The sequence below is a fragment of the Castor canadensis genome, chromosome 3, assembly GCF_047511655.1.
Source record: "Castor canadensis chromosome 3, mCasCan1.hap1v2, whole genome shotgun sequence".
NCBI lineage: Eukaryota > Metazoa > Chordata > Mammalia > Rodentia > Castoridae > Castor > Castor canadensis.
This window is the reverse complement of record NC_133388.1, coordinates 166,436,650-166,462,192: the sequence shown is the minus strand read 5'-3', so window position 1 is coordinate 166,462,192 and position 25,543 is coordinate 166,436,650. Positions and strand designations below refer to the sequence as shown.

Below are 25,543 nucleotides of genomic sequence, written 5' to 3'. Positions count from 1 at the left end.
AGATTATCCCTCCCCACTCCTGCCCTCATGTCATATTTTTAAAAATCAGTTGACCTTTTTTTCCACACCCTCACCATTTTCAGTTTAAATTCCTACTTGGTAGGATAAAGTTCACTCTAATATCATCAGTTACTTTAAATCTAGTTAAAAATAATGTCTAGGCTACATTCTCATAGGAAAAAAGCAAGAATGTTTACATTCACAGTGTTTATGATGAAGGAGGCAAAAAAATCTTCACAGCCAGCGAGCATCCAAGTTTCCAGAAGTATTGCTTAGGAGGAAACAAACAAAAGCCACAGTTCTAGGCTTCCTTCTTACCTCCTAAGGACCTGCTAGATGCTGTAATGGATAGAATGTTCATAACCCCCTCCCATTCATATGTTGAAACCCTAACTTCCATGTGATGGTATTTGGGGGTGGAATCTTTGGGAGATAATTAGGTCATGAATGGGATTAGTGTCCGTGTAAAAGTGACCCCAGAAAGCTCTCATAACTTTCTACCAGGTGAAGATACAAAGAAAAGGCCATATTCTGCAAACCTGAAGAGGGTTCTTTCACTAGTACCTGACCTTACTGGCACACTGATCTCAAACTTTTACACTCCAGAAATAAATAGTGAGAAATAAATTTCCTGTTGTTTAAAACCCATCCTGTCTGTTTATAGCATCCTGACCTAAGACAGATGGTAAATTTCTCCTGATTATATCTGAGAATTCCATTTAAACAGGAAGAATTACCATGCTCAGTACCACTTCTAAATGGTATGAGTCTCGGTAAACTTTAAAAACCCTTTTGAAGAATTTCAGTGACTTAAGTCTAATCCTGATTAACTAAATCAAAATTATTTTTCTAAGATATGTTTTACATCACCTAAGTTTACTATTTAATTTGTGATAAGCATATATGATTAGTGTTTTAGTTTTTAATACCTGATTAAATTTGTGCTTTTACATCCAACCTTAGCAGGAACCTCATTTTACCAGTTGAAATATAATATAGGTAGATAATCCATCAATTTTTTTTCTGCATCTAGTCATAGAAGACAAGAGCTGCTGGAGAAAAAATGTATAACCTGATTGAGAGCCTTACAAATTTTGATTTAAGGCCAGCTGAGCCCTGATGTCTTTCAAATCCATTTATCCATATAGTCAGCTTTTTCTTTTGTTCACTACATTTGTTATCTGACCTGTCATCATTCTTCTGAAATACCAAATTCATCACTCCCAACATGTTTCTTTGCCTTTTACATGATCCAGAAAATCATAGGCCATCAAATATGAACTCATCTTTATTCCCTTTTTCTACATACTCGCTCCTCTGCTTATTTTGACTTAGAAAGAGGTCCTTACTCCTGTCCCTGCCTCTTCTATAAATTTACTTGTGATCTTAGTTTGCTTTACATTGTCTGTGACTTGCCAACCTTGCCAGTCCTCTGTTGGAGTCTTTCTCCTTCCACTATGAGTCTTTCTTCATATATATCTTCCATATATCAGCCACAAAAAATTTCTCTCATCCTTAAGAAGTTTCCTTATATATCATGCCTGCTTCTGTAGGTTACCCCTGGCTTATTTAAAGCTATTTGCTTTATTGATAAATAATTTACATATCTTAAAATTCACCTGTTATATCAAAGTATACAATCCACCTGTTAGTATCAAAATAATCTGTGAACATTTTCATCAAATGAAAAAGAAACCTCTTAACCTATTTACAATCATTCATCATTCCTAGTTGCAGCCCTAAGCAACCACTAATCTACTTTCTGTCTATAGGTGTACCTTCATAAACATTTCCTAAGTGAAAGCATTTGACCCTTGGGGTCTTGTTTCTTTCACTTAGTATAATGTTTCTGAGGCTTAATCATATTGTAGCATATAATAGTACATCATTCCTGTTTAATATTCCACTGTATAGATATATCATACTTTATTTATCCATTCATCAGTTGCTAGACATTCAGATTATTCCTATTTTATGAATTTATGAATAATGTTATGAACATCTATGTATCTAAGTTTCTTTGTTACCATATTTTTTATTTCACTTAGTGTGTATGTTAAAATGGCACTTCCATAATCTAGATTATCTAGAATATATTGAATCTGTTCAATTATAAAATTAAATTTAAAATTATAACTGCTTTCTTTGTAGATATGAAAAACCTCACCTCTAATCCACATGGAATTCCAAGGAGCTGCAAAGTGACAAATTTTTTTTTAAAAAGGACAATGTTGAAGGTCTCACACTCCCTAATTTCAAAATATAATACAAAGTTACAGTAAAACTGTTCTGGCATAAAGATAATACATATGAACTAGAATTAAGTATTCAGAAATATGTGAAATAAGCATCTACAGAAAAACTTTTTCAATAAGGATGCCAAGGCCATTTACTAGGGGGGTGGTGCAGGAGAGAGAATACTGCCTTCAACAAATACTTTAGGAACAACTGAATATCCACATTCAAAATCATTTAAGCCTTTAACTCAAACCAAATATAAAAATTAAATGAATGTGGATCAAGGTCATAAATGTAAGCATGAAAACAATCAAATTCTTAGAAGAAAACATGGGAGGAACCTCCTTGGTCTTGGATTTGACGTGGACTCTTAGAGATGACTCTCAAAGCATTAGCAACACCACCAAAAACGGCTTCTTCTTAACAGGAGAAATGCATATAGCTACCAATAAATACCCAGTTCTTCTATCAGAATGGTGAAAGTTAAAAAGCTTAATAACATTTTGGTAACAGTAGGTGGGAACTTCCACTTTCATACACTAGTGCTGGGGAAAAAAGAGTAGCAATTACTGTACTATTTGGCAGAATCTATCCACATTTTAAAAGCATATAACCTCAGTTCTTATGATCTATTGACGTATGAAATGATGTTTTCTATTTACAATAGCAAAATATTTTATGCACTTTAAATGGTAGCTAACAAAGATACAAAGTACAATATGACCTATTCATGTGATATTGTCTGGACACTGAAAACAATTAGTTCTTGACAGGTATGGTAGCACGTGCATGTCATCCCAGCACTTGGAAGACTGAAGCAGGAGGGCCAAAAGTTTGAGGCCACCCTGGGCTACATAGGAAATTCTAGGCCATCCTGGAGTACAGTGTGACCCTATCTCAAAAACAAACAGACCAAATAAACAAAAGCAAAACAAAGCCAAACAAAAAACAAAACAAAAAAAAAACCTCAATTAGTTCTTGGTATGATTGGGATTAGGACACAGTATTAAAAACAATATTTTCAAAGGGGAAAGCTAGATGTAGAACACTGTAAATAGTATGCTTCTGTTGTTGAAAAAGGACTAATGTATATATAGTCACAAACACACAGATTTTTGGTTAGTGTATATAATAAAGTAGTAATAGTGGTTGCATTCTAAAAGAAGTGGTGGGTCAGGGATGAACCTTATTTCAATGAGTTCATTCTGTCTTCCAGGAAGTTGCTAGACTGTCCATTGTTAAATTGACTGTTACTTAGCTCCAGGCAAAAATATTTGAGATAAAGCTGTATCTCTTAATCTCACGTAAGATATGTATAAGCCATTCTTTATTTTTCTTTAAGAATTGTTCTCATATCAAGTTAGGTCCCTTGAAGTTAGTATACGTGGGCCAGAATACAGGGCTGCTTCATAATTAAGACCATAGGCCCCAGTCCTGCTTTAGATTCTGGCCTTCCCACTTCCTGGTAGTGTGATGGGAAGCAACTAACTTAGCCTCTCTGTCTCTCAGGCTCCTTATCTGTAAAACATAGAGATGTTGAGAAGATTTAATAAGAAAGTATAATCATTGTGCATTTACTAGTGCCTGAAATGTATTAAGTCCTTGGTAAATGAGAGCTATAATGCTTTGTAGCAGAATACCCTATTTAATTATATCTTTAGTTTTATATTATGATTTTATTGACACTCATTCCTAGAAATAATTGTGTGAGCAGCTGATATTGAAGACATAATCATTATATTATTATTCAGTGGACCTAATTTTAAAACACTTTTGACAGAAATTTAGAAAAATCCTTGTGAAAACCTAACACATGCTTTCATTACTCAGACAGTAAATGCTATCATCTTAGCTTAAGTTTCAATGCAGTGACCATCTTTTTTTCAGAAAAGTACAGCTACTTTGCCATTTCCTTTGCTTAGTGATTTCTGGCCCCATTGAAATTATTTTTTAGATTTTTAAGTTAAGAAGGAAATACTTAGTTAGATATAGGCACATGGTAAAACCAACAGGTAAAAGTTATACAAAAGGCTGTGTGATGGTAAGGCTCTCACATTTTTCAGAATCAAACTCTACAGTTGTATGTGTATCCTGGAAATTTTGTCTGTAAACCCATGCATAAATGTTAGTACGTGTATATGTAAGTAAGTATTTCTTTTTACTTTAAAACACAATTGGGAGATCTGGGGCCATGGCTCAAGTGGTAAAGTGCCTGCCTGGCAAGCGTGAGGCCCTGAGTTCAAACCCTCGCACCACAAAAAAAGAAAAAGAGTGAAAACACAATTGGGGACATATTGTGCCTGTATTTTATACCAATTTATTTGTCTCAAAAAAACCTTTTTACATCAATTAGTATTAGATTTATTTCATTGTTTTTATAGTTTCAGGACTGAACATCGTCTATTGAACAAAGCTGTTTTATGAGAGTATTTAATTCAATAATATCACATTTCCAAAAAGATTGTAGTAGCTAAAAATTTACTGAAAGGCACCTTTTTAATTAGTTGGAAACTAATTAAGTTACTGTCCAGTTAAACTACAGCTCCTCCAAATGCTCAACAAATTCTGTCCCTCTAACCATTATTACTTAAAGACAACTTGTTCTTTTGAATTTGGAAATAATACCAATTCTAGTATTTATTGTTTAAAGTAATAATGAAAACTTACCTTTAAGTATGAACATTTCAATTAGGTCTATTTTGTATTTTTCTTTTGGGATTGAACCCAGGGCCTCAAGCTATTAGGCAAGCACTCTACCACTGAGCCCAATGAGTAAGGCTAATTACTGCTTAAAAAAAAGAATAAAGAAAAATAATGAAATGAAATATAGGAAAATGGCTTTAATTTTATTCTTACACAAAAAAATATATTCAGTTACCTAATAATAATCAGAACTGGGTTACCAAAAACATATTAGTTTGTGATTTTCATATTTTCTTCATAGATGAATTATTTATATTTTAAGAGAAATATTGTCTGATTTGTTGCTTTGCTTCAACTAATAGTGAAGTCCTAGTTTATGTTCTTTCTTCTCCATATTTTTGGTCCTTTCCCAGCTCCCATCTCTATCAATCATACTGTGTGCCAGCTCTTCAAATTCAAGCTCACTTCCTACCTTTTCATGAAGATTGTTATCAAATGGCTCTACTATTAATAACTATTTCCTGGCATACTTCCTGGCTCACTAAAACTACTAGGAGTAGTTGCAACATTTTTAAATTATTTTTTAAAAATACTTTTTAATGCAGGTAAAACTATTGAATTTTATGGGGAAAATGGGATTTAAACTGGGAGCAAAACTATAACATCCTAAGAAAGCATAAAAACACTGAGGTATCTGAGTACCAGGTATCTTTACATTTTTAAGGAAAAGTGTGTTCTCATTAAAAGGCTAACTATATTAATAAATTCTGAAGAGAACTGGACTCAGAAAGAGCACAGGGAAAATAATTTTGTCAAGTCATAGTAATCATGTTGTATCTACCAGGCAACTATTTATGAGATAGAAATGTTAGTACTGACAACAGAAACAGTGATACAATGACTAAAATATACACTAAGCAAAGAGGTTTTCATGAGTGTTAAGAAACAATGGAATGTGTATCTTACCCAGTCAGTGCATTTAGATCTGTCTAACGTAAATGTAATGTACAGTAAATGTAAAGCCTAACTTGGTAAATAGCGAAATTGGTTACCCTTGACTTAAACCTTCTTTACTTAAAAGCCTTAGAGCTTCTCTCTCTATGAAAAGACTTGTATTCAAATTCAATCAAATATGAGACTCCTACTTGCATCAAAATACCACAGAGAAGATAAAAATAGATTGTTTTGAAACAACCATGAATAAAACATTAAAGAATATATGATAAAGATTTGGTATGACCTTCAGTAGAGTGGTATGAGTCTAATATTGATTAAAAAAATCCCACAAACCTCCCATCTGGTAAATGCCCTGGATATAATCATTACAACCTTCTAATCTCCAAATAAATTTTTCTCAATTCTAAAAATGGTGTAAAAGAAGTGGTAACTCCCACACTTATCAGAAAACTATGGTTTTGAAGAAAACGTGATAGTGAAGCAAAACATTAAGAATTACAATTGAAACCCAGGTTACAATAACTCACATCAACTTACCATAGAATTATTTCAGTAGTATATTTATATCCTATTGAAGTCTGTAATTATAATTATATAATTACAGCCTGAAGTAATCCATACCAGGAATATGGCAATTTTGGGAATTTTAGATTGATTTCACTCAGCTCATTGACTCAGTGCCAAGGTGTATAAACATATGTGCCTAAAATTGTGAAAACTAAGCAAAGCTTTAAAAGTCTTTAGGAGCAATAGCTAATCAGAATCTGCAAAGAGAAATGTTACATTGTGAAAACAACTACTCTCATACCCTTCCTACCACAGGTTTCTTTTCCTGCCTTACTTCCTGTGCAGTTGTAGTGGAGGCTGTTTGTCTGCACATGGGACTGCTTTCATAGCCAAGGGTTGGTCTTACCATCTACCTCCTTATTTTCCAAGACCCTTCCTTTCTGCCCTTGTTCCATTGTTTTTCCTCTCTTAACTTTATCATAGGTCTTCACATGTTGCTCCAGTTCTTGCATTTACTTAGTAGAATTTTGATACTTACTGCTTTAATCTAAAAAAAGCTGATAAGAGGAACATTTGTAGTATATTAAATGTCTTATTTTAATATAAGACATTTTAATTTCAGACATTACTATTAAATATTTTATGGTTATACTACATTTAGTTAAACTTTTAGAGCTTCTAGGTTAGAATTATTAGAAATAATTGCCCTAACTTTGATGTGTATTTTTAAAAATTTAATAGAAAAATGGAAATGGAAAATGAAAAAGAAAGGGCAGCATAATGTGGGAAGCACCTAAGTCTGTTGCTCGTTATTAGATACTTTTATGCCAAAATCCAAGTTTCCAGCTTCAAACCTGTAGTTAGGAATTGGGTTGTTTAAGTTTGTTTTGTTTGTGTTTTTCTCTGCGACAGGAGGAAAGAGATGAATCCCAGGCTATATCCAAACTAGCCAAAATGAAGCATGACCATAAAAAGAAAACCTGCATACAAGTCATCTGTCTTTCTTAGAGTGAGTACTGGGCAGCAGTGTCAAGCTATTTATCAATATTCCACTTGTTTCAGCCATGTTACATTAGAGGCAAACTGGTAAGTGCTGAGTATATTTAAAGGAAGAAGAACCTATTTCTTTTTCCGAAGTGTATGGGGGTTTCCTGATTCCTGTTTTTCCCACACAAACACTATTTGGAGAGATGCTAATAATGTCAGGTGAATCTGCCAAAAGGCAGCTGGCACGTAGGAAGAGAAAGCCAATGTATATAGGAAATCCTTAATGGTCCAGTACTGACTCGAGAGCTTTGATTTTCCCATTCCTCTCAGTAGACAGCAATATAGCATATTCAAAACCGAAGTCTGTGCTGCCACAACAGCTTAAAGGAAAGTTTGACCATTTCTAGGCACCTCTCATGAAAGAAGCAGGACATGCCCACCCACCTCACTCCCACCCCTTTTTCCAAGAATTCGTGGGTTCTAAGCTGGCTCAACAGTAAACCTCAACAACCTTTATTGAATGAACTGAACAAGTGACTGGTTGGCAGCTGCTTTGTACTTGACCTCCTAGTTTTCTAGGAGTCACAAAGGAAGGGGCAGAGATGGGATTTTTAAAATACACAGAAAAATTAAAATATTACTAGGAACTTAGATTGAGCTCATCCTGCTAAAAATTACATGATATATGAGCACGTGCATTTGTTTGCTCATTAAATTTATATATTATGGGTCGAAGTGAAACCTCCAGCTTTGTTTCCCTCCTTTTCAGTCTATTCCCAGTACTGCAGACCAGGTAATCTTAAACCACAGATTATAGCTTTTCTTGTTCTTTAAAACTCACCTTGTTCCCAGCAGCATTTTCTGATGATAATGAGAATCAACTGTGCAACTATTTTAAAAATACAAATTCCCCAGCAATACCCAGAGATCCTGATTACAGGGTTATAGGGTGAAAACTTAGGAGTCTAGATTTTTCAATTATGAACTAAGTTTTGAGATTTGCTACTTTACAGTTCTTACAAGTGATTTTGCACATTTAGTTTATGTTAATTATAAATTGACATATTTTCCACACACATGTGCAAAGAGCGCAGCCTTTGGTTATAATAGCCAGTGTTTTTACCCCTGCCCTCAGATACTTCTGTCCTTACCTCAGCAACAAAGGTAATATGTGCTCTAGGTGGTACAGCCAGACAATGTTGAACCACCTGGAGCCTGGTTCTCTGGGTAACTGTGTCAATCAGAGGTCCTCCCACAACTTCCCCAAGAAGTGGACATGCAATATGAGCAAGAAGTTCATCAAGAAATAAATGCTAACTGCCACAAGGTACAGAGGTTTTGGAGTTCATTTGCCATTACAGCAAAACTTACCATGCCCTAAATGATACAGTTTTACAAATACTTAGTTTACATTATTAAATCATATGTCAAATTAATATGCTGAAGATTACCTGATTTATGTTGCCAGGTCAATGAAGTTGTTTTTCAGGCATCTCCCTCCATTTCTGTGTTCTAAAGAATATTCTAAATTTGCAAGACTACTAATTACTTTTTTACATCTTATGTATGTGAGTAAGGAACTTCTTGATATTAGGCAACTAGAAGCAAACCAACAATCTAAACAAAATAGGTAGATGGTACGACTAAAGCTAAAAAGAATCAATCATCCATAAATTCCAATGTAAAAAAAAAGTTTCAAATCAGCCTAATATTCTTAATAACTGTCTTTATAATCAGAAAATATAAATTTGACCTTATAAAACATATGCATGCTCATAAAAAGCCATTTTTATGTTTTACATACTGATCTCACCTAAAACTACGTTAGAAAAAATGTTAAAAATAAATGCTTTTAAAACTATAAAGAAAAAGTCTCAGTTCTTTTTTGCAGTGCCAGAGATCAAACCCAGTGACTCCTGCATGTTAAGCAAGCACTCTACCACTGAACTGCACCCTTAGCCCTAAGCCTCAGCTCTCTTTCTCATGATTTCCTTAATGTATTAATCACAGCCTTAACTTTTGTCCTGAGAGGGGCCGTGGTGTTTATCCAACTGAGCCTCTCATTTTTATAGATTAGGTAGCCAAAGCCCAGAAAAGAGAAGGGAATCACTCAAGATCACACAATGAGATAAGAATCTATTCTTTTTTGGCTCTGGCCAGAAGAATCCAGGGTTTTTCCATGGGAAATGCCACCTCATGAAGATTCCCTCTATCTTTTACTCACGCAATTAATTGTTACTCTCCTAATTAACCCCAACATTTGTTGAAGTGGCATGATGCCCAAGAGGGTTTTCTAGTTGTGAAATCTGGGTCAAATGATTGATTTTTATATATGAAGAAGAGAAAATAGTGCCTACTTTGGAGCTCTTCTGTGCTTAGAAAGGACTTGCTATACATACAGTGTTAGGCCTATTGTTCTTTGGTGTTAAATGAATAAATTTGTATTTGTTGTCTTCAGATTTCAGCCTGTTCTCGTAGACTAGGAAAGGGAAAACTGTGGCCTCCCGATCAAATCTGGTCTGCCACTTGTTTTTGTAAGTTAGGTTTATTGCAGTGCAACCACGCCCGTTCATTTATAATCTGTGGCTGCTTCGGGGCTACAGCAGTAGAGGTGGTTTAATTGTGACAGAGACCTTACAGCCTGAAAAGCCTAAATCATTTACTACTGACTTTTTTCAGAAAATCCTCTTGACCTGATTCAGACCTGAGGTTATTTTGAAACTGTTCTTGTTTCTTTCACCCATAATGCGAATTTTTAACACCATTTTTGAAAACTTGGATTATTCATCTAACCATAGTTTTTTGGCAGATCTTCCATCATCCAGCTGGAGAATGGCTAGCTCTCACCAAATCTGATTATTCCTCCTGGGCACATGGCAACACTATATTTCTCAGCTTCCTTTTTGGTCAGGGGTGCTCAAGAGACTAATTTCTTGTCAACAGATGGATTGCAAAAGTGATGTGTGCTATTTCTAGGCTGAACACAAAAGAACTCCAATTGGCAGTCCTCTGTACTCTTTTCTTTCCTGCAGCTTCGCAAAACATGACCATGGTGGCCTGTGATGGTCAAGTATTAAAGTCACAGAGCACAAGACAGAAAGTACCTAGATCCCTAGATCCACCCTTGAAAAACAACCAGCCACTACTCAGGAACTCCAATTTTATATGTGAACATGACATAAACTTCTATAGTATTTAAGCCCTTTTACATATCTTGAAGTTTGTTTATTGTAGGATAGAGTGCAGTTTTCATAAACACACTATAATTCCTCTAAAATTACTACCATAGTTCTGAGATTACATATGAATATTCTTGAATACTCAGTTTTCTGGACCAAGAGGTTTCAATTCATATACAGTACTTGTGGATATTCTTTTACCATATCCTCATCTACTTTAGCTTATAAATTTTCATTTCATAGTATTTGCTTTGGATTTCTTAATAGCGCATTCTTCTTAACTGCGTAAAAGCATGATAGGCATTAAACTTGTTCTGCCTTTTAATAATCTAAACAACACACAACTTCCTCAAAAGAGAGCCTTACCCATCCTTCTTCTTCTTTATTCTCGGACTTCTCTTTTCATAGAATGATCTCAGCTAGTTTCTTCTGTGTGCCTAAAGCCTGTCTCTGTGCCATGGCCTATGTTACTCTCCTTTTACAGTTTTATGATACTTTTTTTTTTCTTTTTCTTTTTGTCCCTGGTAATATGTCCTTCCTACTTTTGTTTTATTAAGAGCTAAGCATAGAAAATATTTTGTCAGATGATGTTGGTTTCTCTCCTTTTTGCTTTCTCATAAGATTATTCATGATATTTTTTGCCAGTTTGGTTTTTTTAAAAAACTGTTTTTTGGGGGGTGTGCTACAATCTCTCAAATAGGCCTTAGTTCTAATCATTGAAATTAGATTAAAATGTCTTATGTGCTTGTTGTCTGTTTCCCCCTACTAGTAGTCAATGAGGACAGGCTCTCATTGCTTTTGAAAACATGGTCTGGCACATATTAGGTGCTCATGTTCTTTATTTGTTGAGTGAACGAAAGAAATCGTACTCATTTTTTCTTTCAATCTGACACCACCCCACTTTTCTACAACCCATGAATCAGATGGAGTTAAAGTGAACTTCCTCACTCTTTTCATTATTAGAGTAACTATTATTGTCTTATATTTTTCTCTCCAAGGTACTCAGTCTTGACTACAATGTTTTAGGACATCTGTGGAACTTTTGAAAACTCAGTGTTTATGCCATAACCATATCCAGAGAAACCCAGTAATTTGGACCTTTCTGGTATAGGACACAGATACCTGAAATCACTTCCCAGGTGATTTCAATACATAGTCAAGTTTGAGAATTACTGAAGGGCTACTGTTACTTCCATGATAGTTTTCACTAATGAAAAGTCCAGAGACCAGTAAATATTATGGCACCATTTGTGAAGAACCATTAGATAATAATGAACATATGTCAGTTGTTTATTATGCCAGTCACTGTACTAAGAGTTTTTCATATATTTCACCTAACTCTCACATCTGCCCTGCAAGGGAGATTAAGGAACTCCCTTGTGCAGACCAGGTTTTGGGGTCAGAGAGGTTCAGGAAGGAGCTATTGTCAGTCAGGTCAGTCGAGAGTCTTTTGGGTGATCGCTTCTTAACTTACTGATACATACAGAACAGGGGATTTTAGTCAGGGGCAATTTTATACCCTCCACCCCAGTAGGGTCCCAGATAAACAGGGACCCCAGATAAATGTAAATTTCAGATAAATATTTTTAGCACAAATCTATACAAAATGTTCCATTGGATATACTTATACCAATTTTTTTTCTGTCTACCTGAAATTCAAATCTAAATCTGGCAACCCTATTCCAAAGGACTACATAGCAATGTCTAGAGATATTTTGTTAAACTGATGGTGTGTACTGGAATCTAGTAGGCTGAAGCCAAGGATAGTGTCAAAGATGCTGTAACACTTAGGATACCTGTACAACAAAGGGTTATCCAGCTTCAAATGTCAATAGTGTCCACGTTGTTGCAAACACTGATCTCAGAGATGTTGGGAAAGATTAATTTCTCCAATAGCCACATGGTACCTCTGAAAACTTCTATAGCCTTTTCATCTTGTACCTGGCTACAATATTTGATATTCTTTAATATGCACAATTTGGTATGCTATGTGTGGAGATAATACTCTTCTATTGATCCTGGTACCTGTACATCTCATTTACAGAGAAGACATGGGGCAGGCTATTCTATTTCCCCAAATGTCGCTGAGCTTGCTCTTTTAGGCCCTTGTTTTCAGTTTATAGCTTCAAAAGATACGTGGTTCCATTTTGTACCAATTGGACTTAATTGCAATTAGCACAGAAAAATCTGGGACTGAAAGGTGTGCTATAAGCCCATATGGTAAAGGGAGAAGATAACTGTGTGCAAAATAGTTTATTGCTAACAGAATGCTGATTCTTTAGCTAGAAAACTGAATGTTGTGGATGCCCTTAATGTTTTGGAATGTTTTGGTAGTTGTAGTACCAGCCATGTTGATATTTTCTTACAACTTTAATAAAAGAATATTGAAATAAATTTTACCTCAATGATTTCATAGCAAATTGTTAGCTTGTCATGAATAAGTTTTAGTAAATTTAACTTATAATATGCATAGTTTCTGGTTTGATTTTGAAACATGTAAAGCATGCTGAATATTACTTCAAGTACTATGATTAAACATAGAGTATATGTGGTTAAAAAGCGGAGTTTTAACTATTTCTTCAAAAAATTGAGTTTAAAACTTGACTCTGGAAGAATTTTAGTTTCAAAATTATTAATTTGTCTTTCTCAGATGTTACTAATATAATCTCTTTAGGGTGTTTTTAGAAATTGATTTGCAAAGTAACAGAGGATGTTTTTATGCCGTCAGATGTTATAACTTGAATTACTTCCCAAAGTAAAGATTGCTTGCTGTTTGGGTTCATCTGTGTATGTTCACTACTTTTTCTCAAAAAGAAGAGACCATAAGTTTTGGATAAAATAAAAGGAACTGTACCCAGAGGTCCACTTATCCTTAAGGTCCCAATGAGGATTAACTGAATTAGCAAAAGGATCGTGATGATTATCATGTGTATTGATGAGCTTCCTGTTGCTGTGACAAAATACCTGAGAAAAACAAAAGTAGGAAAGGTTTATTTTGACTTACAGTTTCAGGGGTTTTAGTCCATGGACTCTTGGCTCCATTGATTCTTGGCTGTGGTGATGCACTTATGGCAGAGAGCATTTGTGGAGCAAAGCTGTTCACATCAGGGTAGCCAAAAGCAGACAGTAGAAAGAGGAAGAATCCAGAGACAAGATATATCCTTCAAAGGCATGTGCCAGTGTCCTACTTCTTCCACCTAGGCTCCACCTCCTAATAGTATATTCATGTATGAACTCATCAATGGATGAATCAATCTGTGAGATTAGTGCTGAATGATCCAATCACTTCCCAAAAGTCAGTCAGCTGGCAACTCATCCTTTAACACATGAGTCTTCTGGGGATATTTCATATTCAAACCATTAAAACATGACTATCTAAAATATAGTTAATTGAAATATACATATACATACATTGAAAATGTATCTACAATATTAAATTATTTCTATTCCCACCAAATTTGCTAATAAGTGTTTATGAGATAGATATGAAAGTATATGAGTAAGTTCTAGTGGTGTTAATAGGACAGAGAAAGGAAACGAAATATGGAGGAATGTTGCCTTGTCAAAGGTAATATCTTTGCTCTATTAGAGATAAAGTAAGACCTTCACAATCTTGGAATTCTTGGCTGTGGCAGGGAAGTTATGTTATAAACTCACTCCCAAAGAGTTCTGTGACTACCTCAATTATATGTCACTTAATGCACTAATTTTTTGGTTATGTGCCTATCTCTGAGCCCAGAACCATTAGTATAGCTATGTACATTAATATGATTTTACTACTTTTCTATCTCCTGTCTCATTCTAGAAGCATCCACAATGATATGTCATTTCTTAAATAGAAAGCATCAATCAATTTACCTACTAGAAGTGTTTTGAACCTCTTCCCTTATTTTTATCAATCTTAAAGTATCATATGATCCTTAATCAGTCCTAGCCATGTTGCCATATTTAAAAACCTGCCTTAAATCAGACTTGAAAATCTCAAATATCCCATCCGAGAAACCGTGAAGACTGTTGAGGCAGTACTTTCCTTACTTCAATGAACTTAAGCTTTGCCTCGCCAAAGGCAATTTTAGTAATATTACAGGGAGCCATTTTTGAACACTTCCTTTGAATCTTAAACTCCTAAAAAGTTGTATCTGTCTACATCTCATTCATGTTTTTATCTGCCAGTTTTAATTTTTTTCCTAAGTCATTGCTCTGGATTAAGCTCCCTCACTATCCCCAACCAGACTAGAGTCCCAGGTACCACATAATCAAAGTAAACTTTAAAATGGGCCCATTTCTTTTCTTTTTCTTTTTTTTAAAAGGAGATTCACAGCAACCAATCAGACAGAGACCAGTCAACCAAAAGTCCCTTTTGTCTTAATCCTGTAAGGAACATTACTTTGAAATGGAACAACCTACTTTTGTTCTCTGTCTCTTTGCCCCCTTTCAACCTATAAAGCCAACCTACTCTACTCAGATCTTTAAAGCACCTTTCTATTTATAGATGGAATGCTACCCAATTCACGAATCACTAAGAGAGAAAAAAAAAGTTGATTGGATTTTTAAACTAAATTTTTGAAAGTTTGTTTTTGACATCTGGTTGCAAGGGTGGTGGTGATGGTTCTTAAAAGAGTTGTCAGGTCAGCAGCATAAATATTGTCTGGAAGCTTGTAAGAAAAATAAATTCTCAGGTTCAACCTCAGATTCACTGATTTGGAAGTTCAGAGGGGACCAGCAATCTGTGCTTTAATAAGTTCTCCAAATAATTCTGATGCACTTCAAGTTTGAGAACTGTGTTGACTATATAGATAGTCAATATATAAGAAAGCACTGAAGATTTTGCAGGGGAGAATCATTATCTAACTAGGACAGTAATTCCTAGTTAGAGTGAATAAAGTACTACATTTTAAAGGTGATTACTCATTATCAAGGACTTGATGGATTAGTAGAATTTGGAAATAAGTAATATATATATAATTAAATTTGGCTGAATTAAGATGCAGGTGTGCTGAACTGAATAACATAAAATTTGGGAAAGAGGTTGAAGCCAAATGGTGAATGTCAGCCTAAGTAGTCCAGACTTTTTTCTATTGGCAGTAGCAAGTCACTACGGGTGAAATGTATTTAGGGACAGAATTTGTTAAAAAATTTGTACTTGCATGAAAAACTATACACTGTTATTTACACTGTCCTGAATTATATGATTCAGATATTACAGGAACTAATTTATTACTCTGTAATTTGTAAAGTTGATTGCAATGCAAAATAATTCTTGTCTATGCAAATTCTGATAGACTCTGAATTGACTTTCTTTGACTTTGAATGTGTCTCCATCTGCACATTCATTTCAATAATTCTTAGCCACAAACATGCCTGTTTAGATTGTCCTTTGAGCTGTCTGAAACATCCTACCAGTTCCTTCATTAGTAAGATAAATAAAATATTTAACACCTAGTCCTTTATATATCTGTCTTGATCTTAATCTTATTTCCACCCCCCCCCACCCCCCGGGGGAAGGATGATTCTTAAACCATACTGTGTTATTGTCTTGTATCTATATAGAACCCATTTAGGTATACACAAGTACACACACACACACACACACACACACACACACACACATACACACATATTAAAGCTCATTCTTTAACATAATGACATACTTTTAAAATAGGAAAAGGAAATATGGTTGTTTCTATACAGTACTTATTAATTTTTTGGGCTACGAAACTTTGCATCATTCTTCCTCTCAAATCCACCTGCAGTAGTAGAAGCATTTTAGGTCTCTTGAAATACCATTGTAACAGTATACATGGTGTAATAATAATACTGTTTTAACAGCAACATGGTTGAAAAATAAATTGTAATTGTTAACTCTCTAGTCAAAGATTATAATATTGTACTATAGTAGAGCAAGAAAGCTGAGGAGCAGAAAGGTATGTGGAGCATGTTTGTGGAATGTCAAAGAAATCATTAAGATGTGACTGCTTGGTTTTGTCTGAACTTACTCAGGGCAAAGAAGCAATAGAGAGAATGCTATGCAGGGGCTGCATTTTTGGAGGTGTCAGACAGAGACTAGGCATTTACTAGGAGAATAAGGAAGTATAGGAAAAAAATTTAAGTGTATAAAATCTTGAAAATCACATATATCTGAAAATGTAGTTTTTTGTGGTAGGGAGCCTCTCATGGGGTGGGGAGGCAGGCCTACATTAGAGGAAAGTAAAGGGCAGGAAGGAGTATGGCAGTAACTCTCCTTCAGCATTAAAAACGCTGTTACTTTCAACAGGCTATTAGTATTCTCATGTGTCTCTCCTAATCTATATTTGTCTAGAGGAAAATCCTAGAACCTCTAGATTGTTGCTTAAGGTCCAAATTGAGTGGACCTTACAGGGGAAACTAATTGTATTTGAAATGCGAAGTTTCTGAAAAACAAAGTCGTGCTAGTCCACTAACTGACTCTATAAACATAAAGCAGTACTAAATCAGTCAGGCCTCAGTGGTTCACCTACAAACAGTGTGGTATCTATTTCTGGGCTTGCTGGTTGAGTTTATCTTTTAATTTTTGAGAATTATTCTCAGATTTCTATAGGAAGGAGCCAGAAACTAGAAAGCATATTACCACAAACACAGTCACTTAAGAAGTTGCAAAAGGGTTTGATTTTTAACAGCTCATGGAATTCTTTTGAATTCCTACCCACCTTTCCAGAAGCAAAAAAATGATATGCTCTACAGTGGTAAGTACATTAAGGGGTTTATATGTGTTGAAAGGAATGCATTTCTATATGACAAACACATATCAGCTTAAAGGGTTTCCCAGTGATCACATACATCAAAAGCCTCAGACTGCACTTACAAGCAGAGAACCTCAACAGAATGAGATCAGTTCAGGACTCTATTAAATTCTTGATTTGGATGAGTAGGTAGCATAGCATTCTACCAGAAAACCACTTCTGTGAACTGCCAGTGAATAATGCAATGACAAGAAAGGCAGTCTGAAGCACATTAGTTATATTTAAATCATAGCAATGGCATTAAACCTGAGGCCAACAGTGCAAATTTTTGCAAAGGATAGCACCTGCCATAGAATTATTTTTGAGAAAGGGTGCTTGATAGATATTAAAGTCTTACGGCTTTCACTAAGACTATACTTAAAATTGCTCCTAGGCTAAAGAATTTGCCTTGTTTTTTAAATCCTTTGAAGATAAATTTTCTAATATCCCAATAAATGGTTAACTACTCTTACTATAAGAACTTTCTTTATTAATCACTGTTACTGTAAGAACTTCTTACAATTATTTATAAAATTCCTTAAGCATGAATTCATTTCTTTCAGTCTTTACTAAAATATAATAAATTCTAACATGCTTAAAAATAGCAGAATAAAATGGCTAATCACACATGTGCAACTATTTTTAAGATTTTTGTCACATTTGCATCACTTATTCCTATTTTCTTTGACTTTGAAAATGTATGCTTCAGAGTGAATGTCTAAATTTGAAAAATTTGGGGTTAACCTTTAGTTGCCATTATCATACTTAGTGAAATTTGCACTCATCCTTAAGTAGAATATAGTAACTAGTCTGTGACCAAATTTTTCCAATTGACCAAAATGTCTTTTTGTAGTTGGTTTGTTGAGTTGCAATCCACACAAGGTCTATGTATTATAATTAGTTAAGTCTCTAGTAATTGGGATCAGTGTTTCTCAAACTTTAATAGGAAAACACATCATTTAGGGATCTTAAGATTCACTAGGGTCTAGGCAAGGCCTAACATACTACATTTTTTACAGTCTCCTAGGTAATTAGGTAGTGCTAATGACTCTGGACTCAAACACCTTTTTTTTGAGCAGCATGTTCCTAGTGAGGCCCCCTTAGGTTTATTTGTTGCATATGCCGTTGGCTCACAGTGGGTTACTTCTCTTGAACTGTGTCTCATGGTCTGGATTTGCATGTTTGCGTCCATGTGGTATTACCTTATTTCCCCTCCGTTAACCTTACTTTCTATAAATAATGTTAACTCTAAAAACTGGAAAGGATTCAACCTCATCGTCTTTAGTATGAATATCTTAAGGAGTTTTATGATTTAATTGACTATTCAATCTGTATGAATAGCTTTCTTTTGCTTTTATGGTAACTATAGGGTTAAAGGCGCTAGACTCAGATTTCTATCATTCAACTTCGACCTCGACCTCCATTACTTGCTACTTACATAACCTTAAGCTAGTTATGCAAATTTTTTAAACCTTGGTTTCCTCATCTGTGACATGGTGCAATAGTAACACCTACTCTATATTCCCGTGAAGACCAGCACATGGCAAATGTTCAATACTGTGTACTATTTTCATTGTTGTTGATTTGGTAATCTTTTTACTTCAAGCTAAAATATTTCCATTGCTAGGACCTTTCTTTGAAAACTAGCTTTTCAACTCTTTGTTCATTTTAGGTTCTCTTACAGCTTTTCCCTTCTTTTGTGCAGTATATACCATAAAAATAGGCTGGACCCTGAAATGGAGCATATTACGAGTATTTGGAGGATTTCCTTTTCATGTTTTTATTTCTCCTTCAGGTTATGATGGTTCACAAAGCCTACAGATAGACTGTTTTTACCTTACATAAACGAATCCAAGTAAGTCTTTCAAAAAGTAGTTCTTGAAAATCATAGAAATTTAATAAAATTACACAGTATTAAATGGCTCAAAACCAATCATCTTGAGTAGATATTACAAAACCAAGGTTCTTATTGTTCATTCATATAAAAGCCTATATGAATTATATGGCTTTATGTGTGTCATCAGGGATAAATAAATTTTTGACACGAAGAATGGGGTTAAGTAAGAAAAATTTCAAGAGATTGCTGAAGTAGAGCTTATGGGCTGCTGATGTTTCTTTATTCTTCTGTAATAAGTCTCTAGTTTGGAGTGAATCCCCAAACATGATACTGTGGGAAATCTAAGAAGTTAGGAAAGGTAGCCTTGGATAATCCAAACAGAACAGTGCACTCTGAGTTTCGTATGATTGGAGCTTATGATTTACATGGATGTGAAGTCTGCAATTATATTAAGTTGAAGCCACGACTTGTAAATTATTCCTTTCCTTATAATAAATTCCATCAGCACAGAGTAACCTAGAGTTGACTTTCATAACAAGCAAGTGCTGGCCAAGAAGATTAGAGCCAAAGTTAAATTAGGAGATGATCCCAATGTTGTTCCACACTTTGGTCTTTTTTGCTTTTCCTTTAAAAGTTTGATTTTCTCAGATGTCTTTCCTGTGGGACCATGAATATGTTTGTTCCTGAGATGTATTCTCTCAGTTTAATGATATGAAGATAAGCAGGTAAAATTAGCAAAGAATACTAAGACCAAAGCAAAATAGTTGAAGGAACATTCGAAAGTCAGTTACTTAGAGGAAGAGAATAGTGCTATTATTGTAATGCCTTAGTGTTTACATTACATAAGGTTTTTTTGAATCATAGTATGTACATGAGATGTAAGTAAAGTGAAATTGTATGACTGATTATATTGATCTCAATAAAAGGCAGCAAAAAATTAAATGAAAGAAGAGTGGTGTACAAAAAGTGTCCCTCTTTCTTCTTTATTATATCTATCTGTCTATGTAGCTGTCTATCTGTACATCCATCTGTTGCACCTGAACCAGAATCAAGATTGATATAGACAAGCATTAGTCAATAAAGACAATCCACCTATTAATAGATAATTTAGCATTTTATTTGACAACTTGTTTTATGTTCAGACATTTGGTTGCATTTAGCCTGAAATTACTGACTGAAAGCTAAACATAAACAGGAACTCGATGGATAGAATTACCCAGAAACAAATTAGTGTTTTAAAACCATGCTCAGTGGTACTGGCACAAAAACAAACATGAAGACTAGTGGAACAGAATAGAGGACCCAGATATGAAGCCACACATCTATAACCAACTTGTCTTTGACAAAGGAGCTAAAAATATACGATGGAGAAATAGCAGCCTCTTCAACAAAAACTGCTGGGAAAACTGGTTAGCAGTCTGCAAAAAACTGAAACTAGATCCATGTATATCACCCTATACTAATATTAACTCAAAATGGATCAAGGATCTTAATATCAGACCACAAACTCTAAAGGTGATACAGGAAAGAGTAGGAACTACTCTGGAGTTAGTAGGTATAGGTAAGAACTTTCTCAATGAAACCCCAGCAGCACAGCAACTAAGAGATAGCATAGATAAATGGGACCTCATAAAACTAAAAAGCTTCTGTTCATCAAAAGAAATGGTCTCTAAACTGAAGAGAACACCCACAGAGTGGGAGAAAATATTTGCCAGCTACACATCAGACAAAGGACTGATAACCGGAATATATAGGGAACTTAAAAAAGTAAATTCTCCCAAAACTAATGAACCAATAAAGAAATGGGCAAGTGAACTAAACAGAACTTTCTGAAAAGAAGAAATTTAAATGGCCAAAAAAACACATGAAAAGATGCTCACTATCTCTAGCAATAAAGGAAATGCAACTTAAAACCACACTATGATTCCACCTCACCCCTGTTAGAATAGCCATCATTAGCAACACCACGAACAACAGGTGTTGGCGAGGATGCTGGGAAAAAGGAACCTTCTTACACTGTTGGTGGGAATGTAAACTAGTACAACCACTCTGGAAAAAAAATTGGAGGTTACTTAAAAAGCTAAACATTGATCTACCATTTGATCCAGCAATACCACTCTTGGGGATATACCCAAAAGACTGTGACACAGGTTACTCCAGAGGCACCTGCACACCCATGTTTATTGCAGCACTATTCACAATAGCCAAGTTATGGAAACAGCCAAAATGCCCCACCACTGACGAATGGATTAAGAAAATGTGGTATCTATACACAATGGAATTTTATGCAGCCATGAAGAAGAACGAAATGTTATCATTCACCGGTAAATGGATGGAATTGGAGACCATCATTCTGAGTGAGGTTAGCCTGGCCCAAAAGACCAAAAATCGTATGTTCTCCCTCATATGCAGACATTAGATCAAGGGCAAACACAACAAGGGGATTGGACTTTGAGCACATGATAAAAGTGAGAGCACATAGGGAGGGGTGAGGATAGGTAAGACACCTAAAAAATTAGCTAGCATTTGTTGCCCTTAACGCAGAGAAATTAAAGCAGATACCTTAAAAGCAACTGAGGCCAATAGGAAAAGAGGACCAGGAACTAGAGAAAAGGTGAGATCAAAAAGAATTAACCTAGAAGGTAACACACATGCACAGGAAATTAATGTGAGTCAACTCCCTGTTTGGCTATCCTTATCTCAACCAGCAAAAACACTTGTTCCTTCCTATTATTGCTTATATTCTCTCTACAACAAAATTAGAGATAAGGGCAAAATAGTTTCTGCTGGGTATTGAGGGGGTGGGGGGGGAAATGGAGGGGGTGGTGTGGGTGGTAAGGGAGGGGGTAGGTGCAGGAGGGAGAAATGACCCAAGCCTTGTATGCACATATGAATAATCAAACAATAAAAATAAATAAGTAAATAAACAAACCATGCTCAGATTTTAGGACAAAGCAGTTTTCCAAAATTCATCCATACAAAGACTAAAGACACAGAAAATGATTAAATAATCACTCAAATAAGCTTACATGATCGTACTTGAAGGTAAATCCTACTTTTACACTAACCATAAAGAATGGTATTTTTTTCTCCCTGAATCTTTTATTAAAATCTGAAAGGTATGTCTAATTGACTTGTATCTTTCTTCATTCTAAATTTTCTAAGAAACCTGTCTTCTTAATCTGCATTTAAGTTTAGGGAATGCATTAATAACATTTTCTCAGTGAGTATATATTCTTTGCTTACATGCTTAGGATATTAAAATAATTGCCAGAATCTCTGAACTTTAGTTTCCAAACTAAATACCTAGCATAGTTTTGGCACTGCATCCTAATGAAGGGTACAATAATATAGAACACACTGCAATAAAGGGCAATTTCCTCCAAACACAGGGCAACAGCTTCAGTTGGCAATTAAATAGCTATATCAGCAATATGTTTCCCAAGTAAATTTATGTTAAAATCACTGAGCCTTCGTATGTTTTTATTAGGGTGAAGTCTTTCTTAGTATACTTACTAGATTATGATCTTTCCTGAAATGATCATTACTGTGCTTATTATTGGCAATTAGTAGCCATTCAATAAATACTTGTTGAATGAATTAAATAAATACATACTAACAATGAACTCACATGTGTAAAATATTTTACCATTTATAATTCAATTTATAAGCACTTAAAAACTAACACCACAAAAATGTTTTATACATTTTCCTTGTTTTCAACCCCCACATTCACTGACAAAAATGAAAATGCACAAACAGTTCAAGGGTGAATATTTCCAAAGACTAATTTACCTTTTTTTTTCGTTTATTCATATATGCATACATTGTTTGGGCCATTTCTCCCCACTTCCCCCCGCCCCACCTCTAGCATTTTTGCTAGTTGAGATAAGCATAGTTATACAGGGAGGTTCCTAGCATTGCTTCCATGTATAAATGTGTTACATTCTAAGTTGATTCATCTCTGACCTTTTCTCTAGTTCTGATCCCCTTCTCATATTGACCTGTCGCTTTCTGTATTAGTTCCTCTACAGTGAGGACATCAAATACTATCATGTTTTTTGGGTTTCTTACCTATCCCCATACCTCCCCTATTTGCTCTCATGTTATCATGTGACCCAAGTCCAGTCACATTGCTGCATTTGTCCTAGATCTAAAGTCTGCATATGAGGGAGAGCATATGATTTTTGGTCTTCTGAGCCTGCCTAACGTCGCTTAGAGTGATGTTCTCCAGTTCACTTGCGAATGATAAGATTTCATTCTTCTTCATGGCTGAGTAGAATTCCATTGTGTATAAATACTACTTTTTCTTAATCCATTCTTCTGTAGTGGGGCATCTTGGTTTTTTCCATAACTTTTTATTGTGAATAGCACTGCAATAAACATGGGTGTGCAAGTGCCTCTGGAGTAACCTGTGTTACATTCCTTTGGGTATATCCTCAGGAGTGGGATTGCTGGATCATATGGCAGATCTATGTTTAGATTTTTAAGAAGCCTCCAAAGTTTTTTTCCAGAGTGGTTGCATTAGTTTGCATTCCCACCAGCGGTGTAGGAGGGTTCTAATTTACCTTCTTAATTTGATGTCCCATCTATACATATGTAAAACAATAGCCAATTAACATCCTTGCATACTGCTATCAAGAGTCACCAGAAGGCTGAATTAATGATAAGCCTAGACTCAGGTGGCTCTGGTCTGCTTGCCAGACCTTGCCTGAGATGGAACACTGGATTCCTCATGATGACTATCCAGTGGTTTTGCTTGCTGCCTATGAGAATCCCCCAGCATGGATTTCTCCTAATGAGAAAGTATATCACCCAGACTCTAACAATGAGTTGACCCAGTTTCTACCCCAAATTGTCACACTAAAGAAGTCTCCTTGAGCTCAGTGGAACTTAACATCTGAGGAGGAAGGGCCTCCCAGATAGGCACTTCATCTCCAAAGTGATTCCTGATTCTAATGCACATCAAGCAGGACTTCAAGAAGGGAATCTAGCTCTAGCTGTGAATGATGTGGTCTTCCAAGATACTGGGCATAGCAAGGTAGCACTGCACTTGGGCTGCAATGATACAAGAAGCCATCCCAGGCTGTTGTGATCCTGAAGACAGCCCATGAAATTGACATGGTTGTGTGCTTATTTCTCTACAATTATCATTGCCAAAAGGAGAGAACTGTGCGCTAGAGGGTGGCAGCCCATGGCCCTTCATATGGAATCTGCCAGGGAAAAAGCTAGCCAGGCCCCAGGGAAGCCACTTGAGAAATTATAATTTCAGCCCCACCCTGGCATAGTGGGTGGGAGAATGGGAAGATAGCATTATCTGAACTGTACTGTACGTTGAGTTCCCTAGTTTTCTAGGTGGGCTTCATTATCTGAAAGGAGAAGGGTGATAGTGTCTGTAGATAGCCTAGCTTGGGGAGACTCCAGCAAGAAAAAGCAACTGATATTTATTGGATCTACTTAGATACTGTTTTTGTTCCTTTTCCCTCCTATCCAAAAATGTAAAACACTTGAATAAATGTTGTGACTTGAAAAAGAAGTTGCCAGAAAAAAGTTGTGAGATTTTAGAAAAGCACAGGTGGTAATTATATTTATATCCATGTATATTTACATGGATATTCACCACTTGCACATTGATCTTCCTTATCCTTCATTACTGAGCCAGTATTTGATGTATTAGTATTTTCTCTTCTTCCAATTGTCTCTGTATCCCTTTCCCATCTAATAGTGCTCCTCTACTCCCAACCAGAAACTCAGCATAAACCAGAATTAGAAAAGTGCTAGTACGAAGTATAGAAAGGGATATGTTTTTGATAATTCTTTACACACACAAAAAAATTTTGGACAGGGGTGTTTGAGACAGGATCTTGGCTGAGTCTTGAACTTGCAGTCATCCTGCCTCAGCCTCCTACATGCTGGCATTACAGGCATGCATCAACACACTTGGCTTTTAAAACTATTTATAATAGATACTTAACTATGTAATGCTAATTTGGTTAATTAAAAGTTCTCCGCATTTTAATATATTTTTGGCATACCCCAAAGCCTCTAATATACTTTTCCTTGTACTTCCTCTTTTCTCATCTGCTGTCATGTTACTTCCTCTCCCAGTTTATCTTATGATCTTTATGTTCCTTACATGTGCATATCAGCTCTGTTGTGTCTATCACCTCTCCCCGACAACCCCCAAACAAATTAATGACAGAAGAATTCATTCAACCAAGACTTGGTTTCTAGAGTCAGATGTGTGACTTAAGGACAAATGATCATGGGCACAGGATTTACCATTCCTGTGCCTCAGTTTCCTTAGCCGAAAATGGGGATCTTAGATTCCATATTGAGATTTCAAGATTCTGTGAGTTAGTCTATGTTTGTGTGTCATTAATCTTTGCAACAACCTCAAGAAGAAGGAGAGTAGCATTTTCTCCATGTTTCAGATA

The 25,543-nt window shown here is 35.5% G+C and overlaps 1 protein-coding gene across 9 annotated transcripts in view; it reads right to left on the bottom strand.

Moving 5' to 3' along the window:
• Window positions 1–25,543, bottom strand: part of Oxr1 (oxidation resistance 1) — a 365,513-nt gene that overhangs the window by 82,347 nt on the left and 257,623 nt on the right. The window contains exon 2 of one of the 9 annotated variants that reach the window (XM_074069042.1): window positions 13,366–13,475. The exons of the other annotated variants lie outside the window; for them this stretch is intronic. Within the exon in view, the coding sequence (XP_073925143.1) occupies window positions 13,366–13,475 (110 nt within the window). The remainder of the gene's footprint in view (window positions 1–13,365; window positions 13,476–25,543) is intronic. 9 annotated transcript variants of the gene reach the window in all.